The sequence below is a fragment of the Trypanosoma conorhini genome (genome assembly GCF_003719485.1).
Source record: "Trypanosoma conorhini strain 025E chromosome Unknown Tco_14.4_contig_01114, whole genome shotgun sequence".
NCBI lineage: Eukaryota > Euglenozoa > Kinetoplastea > Trypanosomatida > Trypanosomatidae > Trypanosoma > Trypanosoma conorhini.
The window spans coordinates 1-3,337 of NW_021705213.1; the positions used below are offsets into that span (position 1 = coordinate 1).

Here is a 3,337-nt window from a genome sequence, read left to right on the forward strand (position 1 = left end):
TTTTTTTGTTTGTTTTTACGCTGCGCTGAGGGAAGTGGGGCCGGCGTCGGGCGTGTTGTGGTGGGTTAAAAGGGGGCGGGGAAAGGCGACGCTTGACTTGTGTTTGTGGGTTTTGGTTTTTGACTTCCGCGGGGCGGCGCCCTAAACTGCGGGCCCTCCGTGTGTGCGTGTGGGTCTCTGTGTTTGTTTTTCGCCTTATCCTCTTTTTCTTTCTTTCTTTCTTTCTGCCCATCGCTAGACTCTGTGCGTGTGTGTTGTGCTCCGGTGGGAGGAGTGTGGCGATGGTTGGCCGTGCGCTGTTGGTGTGTGCCCTCTGCGCGCTGTGCTGCGCCGCCGGCGGGGGCTGGGCGGCGGAGGGGGACTACTGCACGGAGCGCGACTGGAGGGACTTGCGGGCCGTCGCGAAGGACATGAGCGAGGCGGAAATTGCGGCGAAGTACTGCGGCCGCAAGCCGGAGTTGGTGCGGGGGCTGCGGGCGAGTCTGCAGAGCGGTGGCGAGGCGGAGGCGGGGGGTGCGTCTGGCCCCGGCGGCGGGGGCGGCGGTGTCGAAGGCGTTGCCGACGGCGGCCCCGCACGACCCGCCGAAGCAAAAGTGCGGGAATATAATCCGCAGGCGGAGACGCACAGCGCCGAGGTTTTGGGAGCGGGTGAAGCAACTGGGCCGCCAGGGGGGCCCGGAGGACTGGGCAGGTCACCGTCACGAGAAAAAGAGCTGTCGCCATTGCCATCGGGCGAAACGGAAGAGCAACCGCCGTCGGGTGCTTCTACTGGCGGAAAGGCCGCCGAAGGGCAACTTGGGACTTCGCCGGACGGGCCAAGCGACGTTGCGACTCCTCCGGGGCAAATAAATACACAGAAAAACCTGCAGGAGCCAACACCGGCACTGCCTTCGACAGGGCCCGAGGCCCAAAAAAGGGAACACGAGGGAAAAGACGAAACAAACTTGCACACGCCTGAAGGAGGTCCACCAAAGAGAGCCGACGCCTCAGCAAAAGAGGACGTGGACGACACGCACATAACGGAGAACACACCAGGTGGAAATGACCAAGAAGCAAACGAAATCGCTCCGTCTCAATCTCGCGATGGTGGTGCAGTGACATCGCTACAATCATCCGACAGCTCCGCCGGCACTTCGACAGACGGCAGAGAAGAAGCACCGACGGAAAGACAACCAGAGGGATCCTCGACACTAACAAAGCCGCCAACGCCGGCGTCAACTGAAGTGCCAGGGGAAGCAGGGAAGGAGACGACATTGGGGAAGCCTCCTTCGAAAGGGAAGGATGTCGAGGAGAGTCTGGCCAGTGATAATAAAGCTGACGGCGGTGACGAGAAAGCTAAGCCCGAAGAAGCTGTGCCGGCCCCAACTGTCACAAGTAATACACCGGATGGAAGGGCAGTGGATGCAGCCCTACCCACTGCCCATCCGGGCGGCGGTGGCACTTCAGGCGAACAGGCTGGAAATAAGGCTGAGGCGATTGCCGAACTTTCTGCAGGGTCTGTTGCCGCAGCGGCCCCAGGAGCCCAACAGCAAGGTGTAGCTGCCGCTGGCACACCGACGAGCAGCGACAAGGAGCCGCCGCCAAAAGCAGAGGACACCGCCACTGAGGCCAGTCCCGCAGCGATGACGACTGACGGTGGCAGCGGCAGCACCGCGGCGCAGCCGCAGCCGGCGAGTTCCGTGGTGGCAAACGAAGCAGGCCAGCCACAACAAAAGGAGCATCCCGCAGTGCCCACCTCCCAAAGTCAAGCGGAAACGAGTGGCGACGGTGAAGGAGAAGCCACTCAGCCGGCAGCGGGGGCGGCTGCTCAAACGGCGGCGAACACCACCAACTCGACGAATGCAGCGAAGGCGGCGCCCGGCGACAGCGACGGCAGCGGCACCGCGGCCGCGCACTCCGCCTCCCCCCTTGCGCTGCTTCTTCTGCTTGCGTGTGCAGCTGCCGCTGTGATGCGGGTCGCGTGAGAGACTGAGTGAGAGAGGGGGAGAGGGCCGTGCACAGCTTATCCTTCTCTGTTTCTTTCACTCTCTTTGTGTGCGTGCCCCTGCATGGACTCTCTCGCCCTCGCCGCACCCCACGAGGCACACACACATAATTTGCTCATAACTAAACACAACTCCACTCATGCAGGCCCATCGTTTTTCTTTTCTTTTTGCACTCGACGAGCCGCTGCCGCCCTGCTTGGCTGCATGGGTACAGCACCGTGACTGTTTTGTCCTTTTTATTGTTTGTTTGTTTGTTTTCATTGCTTTCAGTGGGCGACCTCTCTTTTTCTCTTCCTGGATTGGGCTGTGCGGGAACAGAGAGGGATGGAGTGTGTGCTGGTCGTCCCACGTGTGGCTGCGCGTCCCCGCTGCTCGGTGGACGCGCCCCCGCGCTTCGGCTTCACTTCACCGGGTTTGTTTTGTGTTTGTTGCTTGACTGCGCCCATTGCGCGGGCTGCTGAAGTGTGATGTGTATGCGTGTGCCACAACCTTCCGGCGCCCCCCTCTCTTTCTCTCTCTCTTGCTGAATGTGGCTGCGTGGGGGTCGTGTGTCTCTGTGCCTAGTTTTTTGTCTTTTTCTCCTCTTCTCATGTTCCTTTTGGCTGGTGGTTGGTGTTCGGCTGCGGCGCAAGTCAACAGTAAGTAGGGAAGTGAGAAAAATATTAAGAAAAGAATGTCTGGAAGAGGCGAGGAAGAAGTTGCCGCTGCTGCGGAGCGCCCCGCGAATGCCGTGCCGCGGAGAGGGCGCCGGTCGAGGCTGGGGCCCGGTGGCGACACGCAGCGGCCAGCAGCGCAGCGCCGAAGGGTCGAGGAAACACCGCAACGGCAACGGTGGCCCCTCACCAGCACGGTAGAAGACGTAATGACGGAGGGACTCTACGACTCTGTGCTAAACGCGCAATGCAGTCACGTCTTGGAGTTTCACGAGGGCGAAGGAAGCAACAGACGGGTGCGAATGGAGGTGAAAGCGGGCCAACCACCAGCACATTTGTCTTTGCGTGTGCCAGTCTCTCTGCTGGGTGGTTCCTTTTGCTCGGTGCACCGTGAAAGGGCGTGGCTTCGGCAGTTGTGCCGGAAGACCGTTCGATGACTCTTTTGGAGATCAGTGTCGCAAACATATTTTTCCTCATCGTCGTCTGTGGTTTCGTCGCTCGGATCGCTGCGGTGCCTTTTGTTCGCGTCACGGTCTGCGGCTGACGCACTTCTTCTCCTGGCGCGTGTGTGTGTGTCGTTGGCCTATTTCAAATTGAACAGTATGCACGATGCATGCTAGGCGACAAGGTGAGGGACATTTACGGTGCCGGTGCAGCGCTGCTTTGGCCGCTCACTCCGCGGCCGATCTTCGCCGTCTG

General features: G+C 60.5%; 2 protein-coding genes across 2 annotated transcripts, besides 1 other annotated feature; both read left to right on the forward strand.

Annotated features, from left to right (window-relative positions):
• The first annotated feature begins 205 nt into the window (after window positions 1-205).
• Window positions 206-226: a microsatellite.
• A 55-nt stretch (window positions 227-281) lies between these two features.
• Window positions 282-1,964, forward strand: Tco025E_09433 (uncharacterized protein; the record flags this gene model as incomplete). The annotated part of the gene is made up of 1 exon (XM_029376252.1): window positions 282-1,964. The coding sequence occupies one exon, from the start codon at window positions 282-284 to the stop codon at window positions 1,962-1,964; it is 1,683 nt and encodes a 560-aa protein (XP_029223621.1).
• Window positions 1,965-2,658: 694 nt separating this feature from the next.
• On the forward strand, window positions 2,659-3,075 carry Tco025E_09434 (putative retrotransposon hot spot (RHS) protein; the record flags this gene model as incomplete). The annotated part of the gene is made up of 1 exon (XM_029376253.1): window positions 2,659-3,075. The coding sequence occupies one exon, from the start codon at window positions 2,659-2,661 to the stop codon at window positions 3,073-3,075; it is 417 nt and encodes a 138-aa protein (XP_029223622.1).
• Between the last annotated feature and the right edge of the window lie 262 nt (window positions 3,076-3,337).